Below are 21,486 nucleotides of genomic sequence, written 5' to 3'. Positions count from 1 at the left end.
TAAGTCCCTGCTCCTTATTTTCGTTGACTTGCTACAGGATGTGTGAGTACACAGGAAATTTGAACGCAACCGAAGTTCAAAGCCATTTTTCAGGAAGCTGGGTATTCATAAAAGTCCTTGGATATTGAATTACAGTTGGATCCACTTACAACAAGCCCTCATTTAGCGAGAGTCTAGATTTTACCAGCAAATCAAATATACAATTCTCTCTCTCTTAGCAAGCAGGTTTTTCACATTAGCTGGTATTTAATTGGAAACTAAAAGAAAACTTGTAAAAAATGTAAGACAATAAAAAGTAAATGCTAGAAAAACCATGAAACTGTTTAAATTTCTTTTATTGCTGTTAAAATATGAAAATGCTCTTGATGAGGGATGAATGTCAATCAAATAAATCAACAAATGCATGTAATCCTTAAGGTTAGTCAATTAGCATAAACAAGCAACCATTTGTGTAGAAAGGAGGGAGAGCTAACCGCAGAGCTACCCTTAGGGATGTGTGACAGGTGCAGTCACACTGCAGGCCCCACATTCACAGTAACAATGATTTTTGCATAAATTCTGCATTTTCATTTAGAAAAATAATTCTGGAATTATTTCGAGAATATATATGTTCAATTTCCACTTTATCTGAAAATGTTTTTTTTTTTTTTAAATTCTGAAACTATTTCCTTCATATATTCTTAATTTCAATGATTTTTATTTTCTAAATTTTCAATTCTCCCCCCCCCCCCCCCCCACAGAAATGAAAGTCTGGTCTAAGAGGCCCCGCGTCTGGTAAGGGTGGCCCTGGCTGAGCATGGAAAATGAATATAAGAAACTCTTGACCAATCTCAGAATGTGAAAAAAATTGCTAATTTAGCTTATGTTAAACTTCCAAGATATGTTTGATTGTGTGAATCATTACTGCAATGTATTCTTTCCTGTGTTCTTTATTTTTTGAGGGATAAAGATATATAAGTATATATATCCAAAAAAATTTAATATTAATAATCAAAGATGCAATAGAAATCAGTTTTTGAAAATTTGAAATAATAGTTTGTTAAATATTAATATAATATTGCTAATTGTATAATTTGCTATAAGTATATTTCCAAAATTTTGTCTGCTTACCTTGTATACCTTTAAGACAACAAAAATAAACATCATAACAAAAACATAAAAACAATATCTTTTAGCTTTTTTACTGAGGACTTTCAACATCTGCAGAGGTATCTGTTTATATTTGAAGTTTTTCTTGAGTCTTTTTACTTCGGATAATGGAGGTTGTATTGTATACTTATTGCATTGCAAAAAAAAAATTGTACACACATCAAGTATTTGCATAATTTTTAATTCTTTGATTGTTGCAGGCTTCAATATTATTTCATTCAGTTTAACCCATGAAGCTTTTATCATAATAATGTATCATAGCTTAAAATTTTTTGAAGGTATTAGTTTATTTTCTTTTCTTAAGAACCACCATCAGCTCGGTCCTCGAGAAATCCTTCTCCCATATCAACACACCGTTATGACTGTATGGAAGGGCAGTTTTCCAACAAACCAAGTAAGTGTTCATTGACATATATATATATGAATGCTCAAGGTAGTCACAAGCATTGATGTGTCTGTCAAGACTTTGTACCATTTACATCATGGTCTTTGTTGTATCTGCGTGTATAAAGTAACTGAGACAAATTAAACTAAATAGGACACTGTTTTCACTTGAAAGAAGAATATTTATAGCCTTATCATTGAAAAAAATTTCATTTAAGAATTAATGTTCAAATTTCAAAAATACTATGTTTCCTTAATTTTCTCATTAAGTTTTTCAGAGCCACACATGCCGACATTGGCATAAGTGGGTGGGCAGCCTTTCATCCCAGAAACACAATAGCCTGATTCAAATTAAACATTTTCAGTGATTTTTCTAAAACATTGAAATAGTCAGTTTCTTAAAATACAGCCCCTTGTAGTCCAACTTCAAGGTGCGAATGCCAGCCGTTCTCCCCGTTGAAAAGCCTCGCGGCAGAGAGCAACAGGCCTACAACGTTACAAATATTCAATCATTACACTTCACTCACAATTTGAAGTATAGATGATAGCACTGAAATATCAAACAACACTAGCTACGCACTCAGACTGTTAGGTGCACTCACTTTGTCCCAGACTCTGCTACGAAGCTGGGCTGAAAGAGATCTCGGCAACGGGATAAGTCTGGTGGCAGAGCCCCTGATGTTCAGGGCAGTTGATGTTCATTCATTCAGCCCCTTATAGTCACTGGAACCTAGGGGGTTCAGGCAACTTGAGCCCCCCCCCCCCTTATTCAAAAATTTTGAGAGGTCGCAGAGTCACTGAGTAATTCATGATTATTCAATGCAACTTCCTGCATACACCCTTGGGGGTCGTAATAGACATAGATGTCTGGCGACTCTAGACCACCCAACGTTTTTTTCATATTCGAACTCCTGCTACACCCACAACAAAACATTTTTTCTGAGCTGCTCGGACATGCCTTTTTGCAGTGAAAATACATCTTGCACATTCAGAACTACTTGTACTTCCAAAACACCAGATGGATACGCACGTTGATATTCCTTGCAGAACCTCTAAGGAATATTAATATGGGTGCATGCAAAATTACCAAATACACTATTGGTTCAATAAAAGATTGCCCTACAGAGCACAGACAAAACACAAATTGTCTCAGGTTTTTTAAAAGAGATGAACAAGCTTACGAGTGTCAAAACCATCCTAAGGTTGCCATTCTACATGGTATTTCTGTCATTTTCCTTCAATAGAGTAATACAGTGCGATACATAATTATAAGATGCCACGAATATTCATGAAATAAAATGGAAAGAATATTTCCACAACAATGAAACTTACATACACGTATCAGTCATGTTATTTACAATTGTGAGTGAAATTACAAGGACGTCCGAGAAATAGTTTCTGATATTTTAAATTCCAGTAAGAAATTAGAAAGAAATATAAGACAGTTTCATTTTCACCATTTTACAGTAGTGTAGCACTGTGTTACTTTATGCAAATCATTTTTTTTTTGTGTCACTGGATAAACAACCATTTAAAATATTCCTTCTTTACAACTACCTCATCAGTAGAAAAATTGCCATGGGGGTGCAGAGCTGCAAGAAAGTGAAATTCTCTTGAAATTTGACTATTGCATGGCACGGGCGTTTCTAAAATGTATACAGCAAATAAAATTATACGTTTTCAATATGCTGTCACAAATGTTTTAAACTGTGGAATGTGTGGCTTTGTAAAATAATGATCTGGATGCACCCCATGCTTGTATGCTTGTCTGCTTGATCAAATCGCGGTGTTTGTGCTCTAGTCATGAGAAGCAAAATGTCATCCAGAAATTCAAAATCTGCCTTACGACTGCAGTGCTCCCAGCGAAAAATTTTAATAGTTTGAAGTTCTCAAAGTAACATCAAATTCATGAAAATGAAGGAAAATATCTCCATTAACTTTGAAACACAAACAGGATCGTTTGACTCTAGCGAAACGTACGATGCCTTAGACTCATCTGTGGTATTCTGTTATGTTCTCAGATTAAAAAATCTTCGTGGTCCAGATGGTTTCCATTCATATTGGCATGATTTGAGGTTTGCAATGCCACAATTAATGAGCCATCAAATGGGTGGTGCTTCAGTGATGCAGGGCTCCCACTTGCCCTACTTTTTGGTAAAATGTCCTACTTTGTCGGTTTTGTCTTACTTTTCCTGCTTTTTTACCAAATCGTAGCAACAAAATTTGTGTAATTGATTTTAATTGAGCAGAAAATCATTGATATATTGCCAAATATTACAAATGTTGGAGAATGCAATTAATGATTCTGCCAAAGCAGAAATTGTATCATTTTTAAAGTTATTTGGGGGGGAGGGGGAAGATATGTGGACTATTTGGTTTATTTATTTTCTATTTGCTTAGTTCAAGGGTCCAACAAGTATAGTAGTGATTAAAAACTTCTGTCTGGATGGAAAAATAATTTTGCATTTATTACTTCTTGGACAGTAACTAACATTCATCATTCAAAATTATCGTGCAAATAGATGAAACAACAGTTTGCATTTCAGAGTAGTTGGATACATAGGCCTATTCTAGGTTTGGTGATTCTGATGCTACCCAAAGGCATTCAGTTGTCTTTGGTATTTTTAAGGCATGAAGAGACATAAACAATATTTACAATGTGCTCAGCAAAGAGCTAGAAATGGAAGTGCTTCATTTGTCAAAAATGATTACACTGGAATTGAACAGTAAAATGTGAACAAATCCCTTAAAAAAATGAACAAATCCCTTAAAAAAATGATGAACAAAGCAGTAAAACTATCTGGTTCATCTTGCCTTATTTACGTTGGATCTTGTAATATACACATTTTACACTGTGCTTTTTGAAAGTGGTCTCGAAGGAGCATCATTCTTAAAAAACGTACGTCTTCAAAATTTGCTGTGCATTGTCGAAGAGAGTTGACAAGCTCTGCACTTTGGAAGACTCCAAAAAATAATGTAGTATATATGAGGAGAGACAATAAAGAATTATCTGTTGTTACTAGTGCACTGTTTTGGCCAAAAATTCATTTGTCATAGTCATTTGTCATTTTGCTTTGGCTTGAGCCAATGTTATAGGAAACTGAAATAGTGCTATGAAAAAAAAGTTAGTTCAAAATTAAAAAAAATTTTTTTTTAGGGATTTTTTCCATTATGCTGTGATTATGTTGTCTAAGGGGGTTACCCTCCCCTATCCTACATTTTACTCCTGCATTTTCCTACTTTTTCTCATTTTTTCGATTGGGAGGCCTGGTGATGTTTTGGGGAGTATTTCCTGCCTAAGGAAAGACTGATGTAGTTTTTTCACCTTCAAGGATGAATTCAAAAAGCTATGTAGAACTTTTGCAAGAGCAACTTGGTATATATAAAGAAGTTCTTTGTGGCGAAGATAGCATACAAGTATTTTCCAACAAGATAATGTGCCAATTCGTGTGCCAAGTCACACAAAGCAGTGGTTCAAGCATGAAAACATCAATGTTTTTTCATAGCCGGCTAATTCCCCTGACCTGAACCCCGTGGAAAACTTGTGAGGCATCTTTTGCAGATCAGTATGTGCAGGTAGGAATCAATTTTCTTACGTCAAGCATCTAAAAGCTGCCATATCATATGCTTGGAATGATGTCTCTTGTGACACTCTCATTGATTTGGTTGAGTTCACGCCAAATCACATTTTTGCTTTGATTAGCAACTGAGGTGGTTGTACAAAATATTGATTTTGATAAATTTATATGTACTTTGTTTGAATTTCATTTTACTTTTCCCTAAAAAATCAGTGTTTTATAATTTTGCCTATACTGCATTTTTTATTTTTCTATAAAATGATACAATTTTTTTTAAATTCCCAATATTTGCTAGTTATTTTGCACCTTCAATGAAACATCTTAAAATTTTTGATATTTTTTACTTTGCTCTCCTTGTGATTTCACTAAAATTTAAGAGTGTCTTATAATTATGTCTCGCACCTCGTATCTTCTTGTGCTTTGATTGCATTACATAAGGCAGATAAAAACAGTGAAAATGTAGAAATTGCAGGATACTAAATTTTCCCTGTCTTATCTAAATTCTCTGATGATCGGTTGCTACTGACATTGCAGATCAATCCAGATCTGCTCTCACTAGACAGGGAAGGGGGTGGGCTGCAATGCAAAAATAATGACAGGCATTTTCTGAGGATCAATTTTACAAATTCCTTATATTTTTCAGATTTCTTATGTCCTGATATCAGATACTTATCATTTGCTTCATTGCTGACTCTTTTCGAGTCCAATGAAAATAAAGTCTTCTCTTGAACTCTATCATTCAGTCACACATGCATACAAATTTTCAATTACCATAGCTAGTTGGTTAAGATCAACAGTTTGAAAAAAATTACTGCAAGATGATTCAAAAATTTTTTTCAGAGGGGGAAAAACAATATTGGGTACCAATTCCAATTTTTTTTAGTCAACCAGGGGTGGCCTACCAACTTTTAATAGTTATAAAGAATTATCTGAGAAATTGAGGTCTAGCGCTTGTGATCACTATAGTTGTCCATTCTGAGTCTGAGAGCTCAAGTGCATTAGCGACAAATAGATGTCAGGGAATTGATATATTTAATTGGCCCTGGCTAGCAGCAGCTGTTAGAGCAGTTTGTACGCCGTTGAATAAAAGGCAACCAAAAGGTTGATGGTTTGAATCTGCTTGTAATGATATTTTTTCTCCTCCTCTTACATCTTTGTTTTTTTTTATGATTATTCATTTATTATTTTTTTTGTTTTTGTTTTTTACTTGTACTCAAAGCTGTTATTAAATGTCCTGACATCTCTGAAAGAGTGCTGCCCCATGCACGTTTTATGACTTTTTGCATAATAAAATGAAAGTATTCAGTGTTCTTGTGATTGTATAAGGAGTAGAGAGAACACCACTAATTGTGAGATTTGGGGTTACTGTATTTTACACTTGTGATGCCATTACGTTTGTGACAGATTTGTTTTTTCTTTTTGAAAAAATTAATTACAATACAATCACAAAACATTGTACACAACGTTTTTGTAGAAAAGATAAACACACAAATCACTTTACTATGCGAAAAGTAATAAAGTGCACGTGGGGTGGTGGAACAGTGGAGTGGGTGAGGCAAGCCAGCTGCTCTACACAACAAGTACATCACGACTCTCACCCCTCCAGGGATTTCAGATGTTTATAACAGCTTTGAATACAAGTGAAAAAATTAAATCAACAATCCTCCAATATGTAAGAAAGAGAGGAGAAAGAAATAGTGTTACGGGTGAATCTGTAAAACTATTTTTCAAATGCAGTTCCTCTAAAATCTTAATGAAGAGCTGCGTTCATCATATTCATTATATGTATCGTCCTTGCCCAAGAAGAAACGTTCGCAAGCCATAAAAATGAAAAAAAATTAATGAGTCAGATGTCAGGTAACATCAAAATGTAGAAACAAAACTTAATTTTTGCATGGGTTGTGTAATTTGAACATGTGGAAATGTGTGTACAAGAATCACGAACAATTTTTTCCCAAACTTCTCATTGTAAATTCCTTTTAAATCAATACTTATTTGACTGAATTATATTATAGACTTTCTCAAACGTAATTTGATATGTTAATTTTATATCTTTGCCATATTATGGGTTTACTGAAAAAAGTTGTATTGAATAGTGTGAATACTGTGTAAAAAATCATATTTTTACTGACTTAGAATCATTTTTAGTTAATTTTGAAGCCCATTTTGTATTCATGAACAAGTATAAAAAAAAAATTTACATTATTGGATACACAATTAAACAACTTTAATTAAGAGTAGGGGAAAAACCCAGGAACTGAAAATAAATGTTTTTGCTATGAAACACTGTTTCTTTTTCACAGTTTGGGTCAATTTGATCCAGTCTGCGGTTCTAGTGTTAAACAGCAAGTTCCACTCAAATAAGCTCTTACGGTGACCATTGTCAATTTCGTTGATGTTATAACGAAAGCTTTAATTTTCAACTCTAACATAATATATTTTGTATCTTTCCCATAAGCTCTTTGACAATCCTCGTTATAGCAAGATTCTTATTATAACCCATACTATTTATATCAGATTTTTTCTGTATACTATACAAGCTGTACTATATATAATCACACGAAAGTCATTTCCAAAAAACTTTTTCCTCACAAAAAAGAATTTTTGGGTTTTTGAAAAATTGTACGGTATATCTATTTTTTTATTTGAACACAGGAGTAACTTTTACACCTTTATCTCTCAAAATTCCTAATTTTTTAGATTATTTGTGTTTTTATTTAAATATCTTTCAAATATAATTACAAAGAAAATCTTGTAAAACTATCTATAATGATAATCGCTTTTATAATATTACTCTCCGGTTCCAATACACTTTCCATATCACATGGGTAATGATACTTTTATCTGGTCCCTTCAGCATTGTTATATATATATATATGTGTTACGGTAAATGGATTGGATTTCGGTTTTATTGGTGCAAGGACTAATTAGGTCAAATTGCTCCAAAACAAATGACCATATAAAAAAGGATAAAATTTGTTCTTGTCATGTCAAGAAAGCAAAAGTATATACGGGGTGATTATAAAAAAACTATCCCGACATATGGGCTCCTAACTATCATACCATTCAAGAATGATATGGAAAACAACAGTGTCACTCTAACAGTTACGTTATAGTGAGAAAATTTCAAAAATATCAAATGGCAACACCAAGTTTTTTGTATTGGAATGCGATCTCCATGCTGAAAAACATTAAATAGCGTTGGAATGGCACCTGTAGCACGAAAATCCCCGGAGCTAGGCAAGGAAAAAGTAAAAAGGACTTTGCCGTGCACCAGAGCATTAATGTTCGTTTCATTCGTCAAACCGTTTTTTCAGCTGAGATCCCAGCCTGATTAGTCCTCCACAAGGTCATGTGGAAAATTTGATTTGTGAAACACAATAAAATGCTTTATTTTATGCTGCTTCTCTGTCCTTATTGGTTGTCCTCACTTTTAGCCTATCTACCGCCGGTGATTTTCATGCTACAGTTGCCGTTCGAACGCTATTTAGGGGTTTTCACAATGGAGATCACATTCCAATACAAAAAACTTGGTGTTGCCATTTGATATTTTCGAAATTTTCTCACTGTAACCGTAACTGTTAGAGTGACACTGTTGTTTTCCATATCATTCTTGAGCGCATACATATAAATACCTTATGCCAAAATTTCATTCAGTTTCTGTGAATGGTATGATAGTTAAGGGCCCATATGTCGGGATAGTTTTTTCATAATCACCCTGTATATCAATAAAACAATGTTATGTAAAACATAAAACAATGACGTAGACTGTAAAATATAATGTTTCATGAAAACCAATGGTTTTGATGAATTTAAAAATACGAGATGCATCGCAATGGCATAGGCGGAGATAGACTTGGAAGTCTATGGGGCACAGTGATTATTGCTGGGGGGGGAGGGGCACAATGATGTCAACTTATATATACATTAGATCAGTCGACTCCACATTTGACGCTGGGGGGGGGGGGGGGGCAATGCCCCCCATGCTACCCCGTATCTCAGCCCATGTGCAATGGTAATTTAAAATGTCCGTGAGAGATGGCTGACCAAAAGCAGTCGTAAAATGATGACAATGATGTGAACAAGTAAAAGCATGAGCGATAGTCAATTGACTTTGACAGTGGGGGCAGTGGTTGACTCTCGCATAATAAAATAGACGATTGTGTGAGGCTACTGTGTCCTATGTGCAACTAGGCTAGCAGAACTTCTTCCTTTCGGTTAGTATTGCAGCTCAAATATAAATGACTGAAAGTGAGCTTGAAAATGACTGAGTAGTTATAGTCGGACCCCAATATAACAAACTTCTGGCGTGTAGTTTATTATTTATTTGATTGCTGCAATGATCTTGCCAGTGGTGATGCATCACTTCTCGGAGGATTGAGAAATGGTCACTGGAAGGTATCAAAAGGCTATTGTCAATGTTAGATGTTGTTCAAGCTGCTGTGTCTACTTTCTCATCGCCCTGTATTCTGACACGACCTGGTACCTAGTAAAATTTTACTGTGATGCATGAGATGATGCAGTTCATGAAAAATTGCAGGAATAAATGGATGAATATGAAAAGTAAAATAACACAGTGCTTGCAATGCGCTGAGAGTCATTATAAGTCACTATAAATAATATTTGTCTGTGGTGGTTGTGTTGTATATGACGTAGAGCCATACTTACTGATCTTGTTGAGTGCAGTTTGTATGGTAAGTGTGATAAATCGGTTATTATGCATACGTATCAATCATCTTGGTAAGTTTGATGAATTTATGACTTATACTGGAGAATATGCATAGCTATATGATAGATACAACCTATACAATAGGTTAGTAAATTTGATAAATGATAAAAAAATTATCACTTTTTACCAGTGATTATATATACTACCTAAGCTTACCTGGTTAATTTAATGAATACTTGAAATTTATCACTTTTACTGGTTATGCGTAAGAAAATACTAGTGTATTTAGTGAATTTGATAAAGATGAAAAAATTTCCAAACGAGTCTAGTATATTTGATATAGTCGGACCCCGATATAACAAACTCCTATTACAAATAATATAAACCGATATAATGAGTTTTATCAATTTAAGGAATAAAAATATTGGCTTTATCTTATTTGTTAAATCAGGGTTCTACTGTATTTTGAAAAAGACAGATTTTTTAACATTTCGATAGTAAAGGAGAGTAGATTATTTAAGTAGGTCTTCCTTTATTCATCATCCACCCTTCTGTTGTAGTTGATCCCCTTATGACATTCCCGCTTAGTAGGACTTATTTTTGGGGTTTTAACTTTTTTCCTATGTCGATAATGTTGACGTTTTTTTCTGGTGATAACATCTAAATTTTTACTATTTCTTGCTTATGATGCTTGCAAAATTCAGCTGTCACTCCTCTCCCTGTAAAGTTGCTTCACTTTTTATTATGAAGTCTACCTGTGTGCAAACCACCTCTGTTCTGCGGACTATGGTTTCAGAAATGCTGCATTAAGGTAATCGCTGTATGTCTCTAAATTCGGAGGCGAAGATAAACAGAGCTAGAAAAGTTATTAGTAGAACTTTGGGCTTTCAATTTTTTCTTCCTTTTTGATGTGAATGTATTTCAAATCCTCTGACAGTACTGGATACATCCTCAAAAACATGTGTAACAAAATGATTTAAACACTCGTATCTTGAGAAGTATATCATTACTATCATCATATAAATTACTATCTGTAATTTTTATGTTTGCAGATCGATCTTTAGGCCTGTATTACACTATAAAAGTTTGATAAAAGATCTTTTACGAGCTCAAATGTAACCGATATGCTTATTGGTTGCATTTTTCAAGTTTTATAAAAGAACTTTCATAAAACTTTAATAGTGTAATCCTGGCCTAAGACTTTTTTTCTGAGAAAAAGGATGATGTGAGGCCAAAACGTTTTTAAAACTCTGGTTTCAGTTATGCTCCTTGTGTTTTACTGGCCCTTGTGCCAGTTAGATAAAGAAACTTATATTTCATTATATTGTATTATATGTGCAGAGATGCTGCTGACATGCTATAGCACGTCAAATACCCGTAATTTCAGAAAAGGACACATAACAGGATGTGTTCTTTCCTAGTTCCAAGAAAGAAAAAAAGAAAAAAAACCTCCCTAACTTCCACCTTATTTCTACCATCTATCATGATTGCGTGGCCTTGAAAAAGTAGTTTTATTTTTTTGACTTTCAAATGAAGCATTTTATTGTACTGTGTTATTCTGCCAAGGGGTATAAGAGTCGGATCCATCAATTCAATTTAGGCCTGAAGCACATTTGCTCCTCACTGGGGGGTCAACGTTCTTGGAGCTTCTCGCATTTACCGACAGGTGGCTTCATTGGGATGGGATTCATCCGAATAGGAGTGGGGTCTGGGAGGTTTACGATATGGTCAGGTTTTTACTCCCAGACCACATAGACGGGAATGCAGGTTAGTTATTGTTAATAATATCAGTATGGACAGTGTTTTACCCACCTCTGACTTGAATTTCTTCTAGATTGACAAAATCACTGCAAATTAAAATGTGTGCTAATAAATTCCAAGAGCTTGGGTAATAAAGATTTTTTTAGAAAATATAGCTATGGGGGGGGCCTGGATCTTATATCCATTACAGAAATTTGGGCAAACGAATGGGGACGAATCTTTCTCACAAATCGCAGGATATGATACTTTTTTAAGAAATAGATCAGATAGGAAAGGGGGTGGAGTCTTAATATATGTGAAATCATGTTTGAAGGCTAGAGTGTAACGTGTAGAGAAGTGATATTGAAACTATATGGGTTGAACAAAAAGCCGTCATAAACTTAAGGGGCTTGGTAGAATCCGCCAAATAGGGAACCAAACTATATCACCAAACTACATGATAAAATTTCCTACATGTGCAAGCATAAGGAGGTTGTCATATTAGAAATTGAAAAAAAAATTAGAGGATTTTTTTTTCAATTACTTTGGTATCGATTGGGAGAACTTTTCAGCTAGAGATCAATATGAAAGACTTTCTTATCTTGGTGCTCTATAATTTTTTGTACCAGCATGTATCAGAAGCAACGAGGGGTGGGACCTATTTTGGATTTAGTTCTCACTTGTTCTGAGGATCTTGTTGAACATGTTTCGGTGAGGAACAAGTTTTCTACATGTGATTGTGTCAGTAGTTTTCCTGCAACTTTTCTTCGAGCAAGGTTGATAACTTTTTTTTACTCTCTCCAACTATAACTGGAATTTTTCTCTGTTGTTGGAATGATGAATAAATAAAAACAACAGACTGGTTCTTTGTTTTTGAAGAACTAACTTTGATGATGTGAGAGAACGGTTAGCAGAAATATTGAAAGACCAGTTGAAATTGGGGTGATAAGTCAGTGGGAAGAATTTAGTACTAAGCTATCCTGTGTTTTGCATGACGTCATACCCTTTCAAGGAAACAGTTATTTTCTGGATATTATGCTGAGGTGAACTTGGAAAGAAAAGTCATCATGTCTCCACAGGGACTCCAACCCAGGCCCTCTTGCATATTTGCTTTCCGAGTTCACCTCAGCACAATACAACTGTTTCCTTGATATCTTGGGCTGAGAAAAGGCCATCTATCTCTCCGTCATATTCTTTGTTTGAAAAAAGCATGTTTGTACATCACACTCCCTATGGTTAACGGATAGTGTGTGTAACCTTTATCTTGAAAAGAGAAGAGCATTCAGAGAGTATATATAAAAGTGGATGAGGTGACCTATCATTGTTTACTGATAAAAGAAGAGCGTTGAAGAAAGCGATAAGGGATAGTAAAAAGGAAGTTGAATCTAGGTTGGCAGATAACATTGGCTCTGATGCAAAATCATTTTTTATGTACGTCAATAATGGATGCAAGGGGTCAGCTGGCCCCCCTCTTGATAGGAGGGTCTAGGGTAGAGAGCAATGTATGCATGTGCAGTGCTTTCAATGACTTTTTCACGTCTGTTTTGTGTGAATAACCTCTTTTGCTTCTATGATCACGTGACTAAGGCTTTGGGTAAGGGCAAAAATGTTGATGTTGTTTACCTTGATTTCTCGAAGGCATTCGATCGGGTCCAACATGGTAAACTCTGGAAGCGTTTTTACACGAGATTAGGGTCAACTTGCTGAATTGGATAGAATCATGGTTAAGAGATATTAACATAGATTTGGTTGAAGGGGTGCAGAGAAGAGCTACACATGTTCTTATTGGCACACAGGGCTTGAGTTATGAAGAGACATCTTTTTTTGAATATGTTCACATTGGATGAATGCAGGTGTCAGGGAGGCATGATTGAAGTGTTCAAACTTTTTAACTGGATGGATAGGATGGATCATCAATTATTGTTCCCCCGCAATCAACTGCTTTTACAAGGGGATGCCAGTAACGATTGGTAAGGGATAATTCTTGGTTATGGTGTCGCAGGGAGTTTTTCTCTAATAGGGTTGTTAATAAATGGAATAGCTTACCCCCAGAGGTTAAAGTAAATTCTAACACAATTGATACATTTAAAAAGAAATACGATACGCATGTGTTGGGATAAATCGAGAAGATATCTATACTTGAAATAATAAAACCATAAGTGTTCTTTTTGGGCATTGTATAATATTTTATATACAGTTTCTATAGTTTTTGTAATTGCCTTTTTATTAGTGTTGCTGTAATTTTAAAGTATATGACATCCATATTTGTTATGGGCAACTTTTTCTCAGCCGCCTCGTTTGGTATTTTGCCTGTTGTGGTGGTGTATTTGTATTTGCATATTAATATAAATGTAGAATGTTGAAGAATAAGATCTCGGATATCCAGTTGCATCCCTGAATGAATGAGGGGCAGTTTACCGAATTTTCTAATTTCAGTTTTCCCCTTTTTATTTTTATTTCGGGTTTTTTCCGCTCCGGTCACATACTGGAAATTATGATACGTTCACGGCTATCTACCGACATTCAGTGACAGCGTCTATACGTCATCAATTCTCCTTCTTTCTATAAGATTGTGAATACACATTTTTTTAAAAATCTTTACGAATTGGAACACCTGTTCAATTTTTCAAGATCTGTCGGGAAAAAAAAATCTAAATATCATGGGTGTATATTCAGAATTGGTTTTTGGAGGGGCACACGGATTTCTTTTACAGAAAATTGTGAGTCTAACACTCAAAAAAAGAATTTTAAATTAACAGATAGTATAAGAATTTTTTTTCAATATTTTAATTTTTATGATCTTGGGTGGGCATGGGCCCCCCATAGCCCCCAGATTTTACATTTGGTGAAAATCCGGGTTCGTAACCCTTGATTGTGCAGTGGCAATCGGCTAAAAATACAATTTTGTAAGGTTGAATTTTGAGTTGGCTATTCCTTTGAAAAAAAAACCTCTGGTTGCCACCACGATCACACAGACCTACAACACAAATATGTATGCATTAAATTTCAAATCCATACATTTTACCAATTTGGAGGGTAGATGGCACCACCTTCTGAACACAAAACACGCCAAACACTGGGCACACTGTTAAGTTTCACCAACACAAATTTGACATAGCTCCTATTTTCAGGTGCGATAATATGTGGCAGTTAAATGGTGATAGACCAGTGTGAAGGGACCATTAGTGAGGGAAAAGAAAATCATTCCAGCAGGAAATCGCTTGGCAAGAATCCATATTAATAGGGAATCGGAATATAATTGTCAGAATCTCATTTGCTTTAAATTCAGTCAAGATATTATTGCAAGAGTTAAGTTTTTATAACAAAACATTATGTGCAATACACTAGATATTTTACAGAAATACAGAATTTTTAAAAATTTAGAAAATTGGACTCAATGAATTTTTTTTAACCCTTTAAGCAGCATTGTCCAGGTATCTTGCTTTCTTAAAAGCCTTTTATTTTAGTACTGACAAGCCTGGATATATTGTAAGATTGATTTCGCAATGCAACACTTCTCCTTATTTTTCCTTTACTTTGTACCTAATGAAAATCAGAAAAAAAAGCCTATTTAATGAAGTTATGGCATTTTTGTGATTTCTGCTATTCCGCTTAAAGGGTTGAATTTCAAAACATTTTTAGAAATGCATTTTATTTCTATCGAAGAATAAATAGCTGCTCTGCTGAAGTGAAATGGAAACTTATGGCTTCAGTTATGAATATTATAATTAAAAAATAATTTTTTTTTTTTTTTTTTTTTTTTTTTTTTGTTTTTTTAGGTCCATCGAATTCGATATCCAGTCTCCAGGGCATGTGCCTAGCCCAACCCAGCTCAGGACCAGCTCAGTGCTCAACAAAATACCAGGCCTCTCCTGTTTCTAATATGAATGGCCACACAGCTTTGAATGGTCCTCCATCAGGCCTGCCATATTCAAATGTGCAATATAATTCGCACTTTCCTGGAATATCACCATTAACACCTCAATCTTTGCATAACACTAGTACCATGTCATCAACAATGCCAACACAAAGACCGAAACAACCTCAACAGGTATTTTTAGCTTACTCTGAATAAGAATGTTGCTGTATTGTTTGTCTCTTGTTGATATGCAGAAGCACATTTATGGTTTTGCCACCCTTCTTCCATTCTAGTTCAATTTTCTCACAGACATGAGATTAACTAGACTGCTCAGTCTATTGTCTCATCCCCTCTTTTTTTTAAAGCACCCCACCACGTGATGAGTTGAAGAGCAAGAGCATGGTATCCATAACTTGGTGCACTAAAATCTTCATACTTAGTGACACATTTCTTTACATTTCATTTGGAATAAAAAAAAATAGTGTACATGAATATTTTCCATCACGGGAATTAACTTAATTTCTTAAAGCCAGAGTCGTGGTCCCCACATCCTTCAGCAGGGTGGGATTTTTAGTGGGGCCCTAATGGGGGGGAGAGTATGTAGGATCAGCTGTTGGAGGAGGGACACAGAATCTTAAAAGGGGACACAGAATCTTAAAAGGGGACACAATTTTTTTTTTTTCTGAGAAATTTTTAGTTGCCACCCTTTAACCCTCTGACTGCTCAATTTGTGGACTGAAATTGCTTCAAAAATTGTCTAATTTTTTTCACTCAAAAAGTGAAGTTTGAGCGGTAATACCACGTGCGTTCAAATGCCGCAATTTAGTGGACAACTAACGACATCTGTTGGCCAAAACATAAATGAAACGTCTAATACTGCATATAATTTATTTCAGTGGTTAAATGGGGAAAAAACGGGATGCGCTCCTCAATAAAGGAAGAAAAACACATGCCCGCGGATATCGTGGGATGAGCAGATTTTGCTACATTTGAGTTGCCCGTGGAAATCGCGGGATGAGCAGCCAGAGGGTTAAAAACTATTTAAATTGACAAATTAGTTAAAATAGCATTTATGAGGTTTTTCCAATATTTTTTTTTTTTTTGCTGATTTTTTTTGACAAGGTTTTGACATATCCCAGGTGTAATCAGGCACCTAGGATATGTCAAAACCTTGTCATAAACTCATTTGCATCTGTAAACAAATAATCTATGAACGAAGAGTGTCTTTTACCACAGACAGCGGAGTGTCCTTTATCACAGACAGCAGATTAATCTGTACAATATGTAAAAGCCAGTTTTCTGAACCCTTTCAAAAATTCTGAAATTCTTTCAATAATTTTATAATTATTTTTCTGAATTATTTTTTCTGAAAAGTTTATCATCAATTTTGAAAAAAATTTCATTAATTCTGAAATTATTTCTTTCAATAAAATTTCTTTAATTCTTAAATTATTTTTTCATATAGGTATTTTGTGGAATCTATGAATTTTGTAGGTAGATATGCCTTTTTAGATCCTGACTTTCCCCCCAAAAACTGAGCCTTGTGCTCTCTCACTGGCCTGCGGGTGTAATCAATTTTTTTTTTCTTAATCACCTGTCTTCAATATTTTTATTCACTTTCTAAAACTCTCCACAGCAAAAAGCCCAGAGTTCCAAATGTGTCTAGCAGACCATATGTTGAAGAGTCTGGATCTAAGGGTTATGATGGGATATAAGAATTAAAAATTATTGATGATTCAACTACGGACATAACTTCAATTTTCTAAAATTTTCTCAACTTCATAAACAAAACATTTTTGAATTTTTCTATTTATATATATATAATCAATCTTTCATAGAACTAGGGTCATCAAGCATCCTCATTGTAATGTCATTTTCAGCTCCTTGTATGGCTTTGAAATTCCTTAATTTTGTCCTTGTTTTCAAGATTATTTATCTTATTTGATTCTAGGAGGGAAAAAATTGTATTGTGTGAAAAATACAATTTTTTCATTAGTGTGTTTATTTGGTTTTTCTCTCACACTTTCACTTTTTGAAGAAACCACACACAAAGGCTGTACTCGTACTCCATCAAAAAGTACCCTCCTGAAAAAAAAATGTATATGTAATAAATATATCTGTTTTGGTTGGGAAACAATTGTTTTTCTTTTTTTGCTACTGAGTCATTTCAAGAGAATTCGTAAGTGGCATTGCCAAAAGTGCGTGTGCACATGTGTCTACCTTTCTAAGTTAAGAAATCTGGTAACCCTAGGTCAAAAGCTAAAAAAAGTTCTAATTTAGTTAGTAAACTATTAAGGCTTTTAAATATACAGTCAACCCTCTGTTAACAAATGGCTCTGTTTGCAAAAAAATTAGAATGATTTGGTTTACAAACACACAAGTTGGTGAAAAGCAAGCCTTACAAACATGCAAAACAGACTAAATCCCGAAAAAGTGTTTCAGATGTGTGTGGCCATGTGTCGATTTTCTTTTTATTTGACAGCAGAATAGTTGAATAATCAAATTTTATCAGAGTAAACTCCCACCCTGAAATATGGATGGGTGATTTCATGGGACCTAGCACTGTGACCATAGGTCTTCAGAAGAATACAGTCTCATTTACATGAACGGAGGAAAATGGTTAATGCATGGTAAAAGGACAATTCATGTTTGAAAATTGAACCTGCTTGACAACTGGGGAAAAAGAGAGTAAAAATATTTTTTGTGGATATATATGGGGGGGGGGGGTCGTACCTCTTTATACTCCTTTTTGCAGTGGATGAAGAAAAAATGTTGGGCATTTCAAGTGCTGTGTAAATGAGCTTTGAGCGAGTCTGTTGCTGGTAAAATACCAGGTTTTTTCTTTACCTTGTGAACAGGACTTGAATGTATGATTCGTTAATAATTTACTATTGCTATGTGAAACATGAATGATTGTGTTTTTTTCCGAAACTACCTTGATTATGAATTTTTTTTAATTGCTAGGTTTATCAACAGGCCAATCAGTTCTCTAGTCCATCACCAACTTGTCAGACAAATAGTCAGATACCAGGTCTTACATGTAACTCACCCCAACAGCTGCAGACACCAATGACTTATCCATTACAAAGTGGTGTGCCTGATGGCCCTGTTGGAGGAATTACTGGTTATGATCCACAGTTGCATGCCAGAATGGCAGGGATGAGTGTTCATTCAAGTTTTTCGAGACTTTGGGTATGTTTTCTTCTGATATTTTCAATCTTTTATAATAAATTTATTCAATCATTCATAAGACATTGTGCACCATATTGTTTTGAATTTTATTAAACAAGTAGAGTGGAACTTCATTTCATTGAAGTGCCTCCTCAAATTGATATTATTTAAAGTGTATATCATATATCAGGGGTTGATAAATCTAGGTGCCAGCCAAATTTCTCAGACGTCAAACTTTTTTTTTTCGTGGAAAAACAGTAAAACTAATGGTTTTTCCCTCACTTTTCTGGGACTTGGTCATCCCTTTCCATGTTGGTAGACATGCTGTTATGATTTCCAGAAATTTTGTGATGTCCTCAGACCTCAAATTGATGAGCATGAATATAAAATTGATGCCAGTCACTGTGATGGTCGAGTGATCATAGTAATTGACTCATATTGCGAGTACCCGGATTCGAACCCTGTTGGCACCATAGTGGTGGACAGCTGCAGTTGGTTTTTTGTGGTTCCGAGCTTTGAGGCATGAATGCGAGCTGATCTCCCTATTAAAAAGTCTTGCCACAGAAAGCAACAGGCTTACGACGGTACAAATATTGAATTATTACATTTCACTCGCCTCACTTCTGAAATATAGATGGCAGCACTGAACAGTCCTGCCAACTCTCCTGATTTAGGCGGGAGACTCCGGATTTTTCATCCTTCCTCCCGCTCTCCGGATTTGTTAAAATTTCTCCGGATTTTGGCAGAAAATTAGATTTTACGCGAGCTTTCATGTTGTCATGGCGTCAATGATTACCATCGTCGTTAGGGAAAGCAGCCATAGTCATTTCCATCGAGCAGCCTTAAAAAAGTTTCTGTGACCGCATTTACGCCAACTGGCAAAGACGCGACTTCATTTTCGTAGCGTTTATCGGCAATCATTTATCAGGGACATGACCTTGATTGCCGAAATTCCTGTATAATCGTTATTGTATTCCATTAACAGCCGTGCGGTAAACACGTTTTTCCATCGGCAGCTTTGTAATTTGAATTTTTTTTAAATTTTTTCTTCCGATTAAACGTCTTCAGAAAGAAAATATAAAACTTTAAGCTATATAAAGCTTTTAAGAGTTCATATACCCAAGATAGAAATCACTGATAGCATCCACAAAAGGAAACACTTATATTTTATGAACAATATGTAGATGTGATTTTTCTATTCTGCATGGAAAGACTGACATGGAATTATATTCTGCTCAAGGGCAATGCAGAACCTCCCTTGGGGGGGGGGGGAGGAATGTAACTTTTTCTTAATTGATTAAAAAAATATTTTTTTTTTTGATATGAGTGTTGGGGGGGGGGGGTACCCCCTCGGGAGAATCTCTGGATTTCAAAAGTTGGCACATCTGACTGAAAAATCAAACAAAACACTGTATACACTCTTAGACACCCAACTTTTTAATTCTCCTTTTTACTATTTATCATGATCACATGACCTTAAAAAAGTGGTTTTACTACTTTGTATACTATACTGTATTAATATACACACGAGTTGTTAAAGAATGAGATGATAGGTATCTAGTTGCTTCCCTGAATGAGGGGGCCATGTACAGAATTTTCAAATTTCAGAGTTTTCATTCCTTTGCCGATTTTCTCCCCTCCGTTTATATACCGAAAATTACGGTACTTTCGTGGCTATCTGCCGGCATTCAAAGACAGTTTATACGGTGTAAATTTGTATTGTTTCTACAAGCTTTCAAATGCACATTTTTTGAAAAATCATAAAGGATTTTGGAACACACCTTTAAATTGTAAAAATTTTCTGTGATCGTTTAGAAAAAAACCAAATATGTAAAAACTCTACCTCACTTATCCACAGATTTATGCTAGCTGCTATGTGGTAGTCACCATTTCGCATCACAAAAATCACGTGTGTATATGCAGAATCAGCTTTTGGAGAGGCACAAGGATTTCTTCCACAGAAAATTGTGGATCACTAACACTCAAAAAGAATTTCAAATTAACATATAGTGTAAAAATGTATTTTTTTCCAATATTTTAATTCCTACAAAAATATTTTTAATTTTTGATCTCTGGGGATTTCCAGATTTTGCTGTTGGTTAAAATCTGGGCTTGGAACCCGCGATTGCAGTGTTAACCGATTACCACTGCAAAATCGCAGGTTTTCCAATTTTGAGTTGGCTATTCCTTTGAAAAAAGCTCTGGTTTTTTTTCACGGCAATCATAGTGACCAACAACACCAATATGTAACATTAAATTTCAAATCCAAGCATTACCAATGTGGAGGATAGATGCAGGGCCACAACTGGAGGAGGGGTGGAGCAGGCAGGTGTAGTACCCTGGTCCAGGGCCGCAACTACGGGGAAGCAGGTGGGTCTTGTGCCTCTGGTGCTAGACCTGAGGGGTTGCAAATTTCATTCTGAAACCTCTGCAACATTGCAAGGGGGCGTCAAAAATGCATGCTTGCCTCGGGTGACCAAGCATCTAGTTGCGGCCCTGCCCCGGTCTCTGGGCTAAAAGGGGTGCCAAATTCACCCTTTATAAATGCTGCTTCTACATTACACAGGGATACCAAAATGCTTGCCTGCCATGTTTGAGAAAGTATCTAGTTGCGGCCCTAGATAGATGGCACCATACTGAACACAAAACATGTCAAACACTGGGTACACACACAAGCATACTGATAAGTTTCACCAACACAAATCTGACATTGCTCCCATATTCAGGTGTGAAAATATGTGGGAGTTAAATGGTGACAGATCAGGGTGGTGTACCATCAGGGAGGGAAAATAAAATCATTCTACCAGTAGATCGTTTCACAAGGATTTATATGAATAGGTAATCAGAAGATAAGTGTCTGAGAGAGAGAAAGAGAATCTCATTTGCTTTTTAAATTTAATCAGAAGATATTATTAAAAGAGCTAAGATTTTTTAAC

At 35.3% G+C, this 21,486-nt stretch overlaps 1 protein-coding gene across 4 annotated transcripts in view; it reads left to right on the top strand.

Annotated features, from left to right (window-relative positions):
• Sec24AB (Protein transport protein Sec24AB) overlaps positions 1-21,486 on the top strand; it is a 139,397-nt gene that overhangs the window by 32,447 nt on the left and 85,464 nt on the right. For 2 of the 4 annotated variants that reach the window (XM_089239646.1, XM_089239647.1), the window contains exons 4-6: positions 1,454-1,543; positions 15,300-15,571; positions 18,344-18,571. In XM_089239646.1, the coding sequence (XP_089095772.1) occupies positions 1,454-1,543; positions 15,300-15,571; positions 18,344-18,571 (590 nt within the window). The remainder of the gene's footprint in view (positions 1-1,453; positions 1,544-15,299; positions 15,572-18,343; positions 18,572-21,486) is intronic. The other 2 variants (XM_089239649.1, XM_089239648.1) reach the window with 1 other exon arrangement.

The sequence above is a fragment of the Pholcus phalangioides genome, unplaced genomic scaffold (genome assembly GCF_987345545.1).
Source record: "Pholcus phalangioides strain wild (caught in Gottingen) unplaced genomic scaffold, Ppha-v1.0 ptg000011l_1, whole genome shotgun sequence".
Classification (NCBI taxonomy): domain Eukaryota; kingdom Metazoa; phylum Arthropoda; class Arachnida; order Araneae; family Pholcidae; genus Pholcus; species Pholcus phalangioides.
The sequence above is the reverse complement of the archived record's forward strand: the minus strand, read 5'-3'. Positions and strand labels throughout refer to the sequence as shown.